At 51.4% G+C, this 1,732-nt stretch overlaps 1 protein-coding gene across 1 annotated transcript; it reads right to left on the bottom strand.

Moving 5' to 3' along the window:
* Window positions 1–532: 532 nt before the first annotated feature.
* KVP18_004709 (uncharacterized protein) lies at window positions 533–946 on the bottom strand (the record flags this gene model as incomplete). The annotated part of the gene is made up of 1 exon (XM_067957597.1): window positions 533–946. The coding sequence occupies one exon, from the start codon at window positions 944–946 to the stop codon at window positions 533–535; it is 414 nt and encodes a 137-aa protein (XP_067806575.1).
* Between the last annotated feature and the right edge of the window lie 786 nt (window positions 947–1,732).

Raw genomic sequence — 1,732 nt, 5'->3', positions numbered from 1 at the left:
GGAGAGTCGAGACATCAGTCCGTCGTTGAACGATACCTTGCGACTCGAATGTTTCCGGTCTTGGAAGACACTACTTACCTTGAGGGGGGAAGACGAGGAAGTGCTGCTCGAGGAGCTGCTTGAGGAGCTCGAAGGTCTGTTGATGATCTTGACGCTGGACCGTCTACCACTTGATAGTGGATGATGCTCAGAAAATTCTCGGCTCGACTCTCTGCGACTCGATAATTTACGGCTCGAATCTCTGCGACTCGATGCTTTGCGGCTCGAACCTCTGAGACTTGAAACTTTTCGGCTCGAATCTCTGTGACTCGAGACTTTACGGCTCGAATCTCTGCGACTCGAGACTTTACGGCTCGAATCTCTGCGACTCGACCTTCTTGGGCTCGATTCCTGGCCACTTGAGGGTCTTCGGTGTGAGTGCTTAGGATGCAAGTAGCCACCTGACGAGGAACTATCCATAAAGGAACGAGATCGGCCCCTAATCTTTGCTTTCGACCGGCTCGACAGGCTAGACGCATGCAGCATCGCGAAGCTAGAGGATTTGGAAGAGGATTTGGAAGAGGATTTTTTGGAAGAGGATTTTTTGGAAGACGATTTTTTGGAAGAGGATTTGGAAGAGGATTTGGAACTGGTCAAGGGCCGTGCGAGCTTTGAGCTGCAGGAGCTGCCGAAAAGTGAGCTCCGCGAATGCCGTAGAGCCGAATTCCCCACGAAAACGGGGTCGCGGCTGTAGGTGATCTGAATGCTTTCGCTCCCCGACGCTGCGTCTCAACGGACTCCAGAACCCACAGTCCTCCAAATATCCTTGGTTCATTAGTTTTCTGTCGGAGGAGGGGATCCCTTGAAGAAGGCTATGTGACCGCTCAGGATTCTGACTGTAAGTCACAGACTCGCGGTGAGTGGAGTGGTCAGCGTAGAAGGTGTCTTCAAGGTTGACGTTGACCATTGATTTTGCTATTTTTCACGTCACGAGCTATCACGCTGACTCATCAATAGCAAGCATCTGGGTTCGGGCGTAGCATATCGACGTCAAGAACTATGTCCCTGGAAGGCGCACCCTATGACTGACAGATATCCCACCGCCGGAGCCCGACTAGCCTGACTCCGAATTAAGGACTGGGGAAGGTGACCGTTGGCAGGCGTGGAGCGTGAATCTTCTTGATGCTTGGAATATTCAGTGATTGTTTCGTTTGTAGTGGCATCAGTTGACGATGCTCACTGGCAGGCACAAGTCTCCGTTACGACCACTTCTCTACACCTCCTACACGCCTAGAGAAGTACACTTCTCTAGGTCTAGAGAAGGTCAAGTCTGTATGCTGCAGCGACCGACCTGTTACAGTCTTCTGGAAGGCGGACGGCCGCGACGTGACCTGCTTAGGTGGTGTGGAGATAGACAAGGAGGTTGTGACATCCGCACTGATCCGGCGACTGACATCAGAGTTTGTAACAGAGTTTGAAAGAGGAAATCCGCGAGGAGGAGAGTCGAGACATCAGTCTGTCTTTGAACGACTCCTTGTGACTCGAATGTTTCCGGTCTTGGAAGAGATGCTCAGACAATTTACGGCTCGAATCTCTGCGACTCGATAATTTACGGCTCGAATCTCTGCGACTCGATACTTTGCGGCTCGAATCTCTGCGATTCGATACTTTACGGCTCGAATCTCTGCGATTCGATACTTTACGGCTCGAATCTCTGCGACTCGATAATTTACGGCTCGAATCTCTGCGACTC

The sequence above is a fragment of a genome (assembly GCF_019968955.1).
Source record: "MAG: Porospora cf. gigantea A chromosome Unknown PgA_NODE_718_length_11979_cov_183.373_1-3000, whole genome shotgun sequence".
Taxonomy (NCBI): Eukaryota; Apicomplexa; class Conoidasida; order Eugregarinorida; family Porosporidae; genus Porospora; species Porospora cf. gigantea A.
Note: the sequence above shows the minus strand (reverse complement) of the source record. Positions and strands in the feature narration are given on the sequence as shown.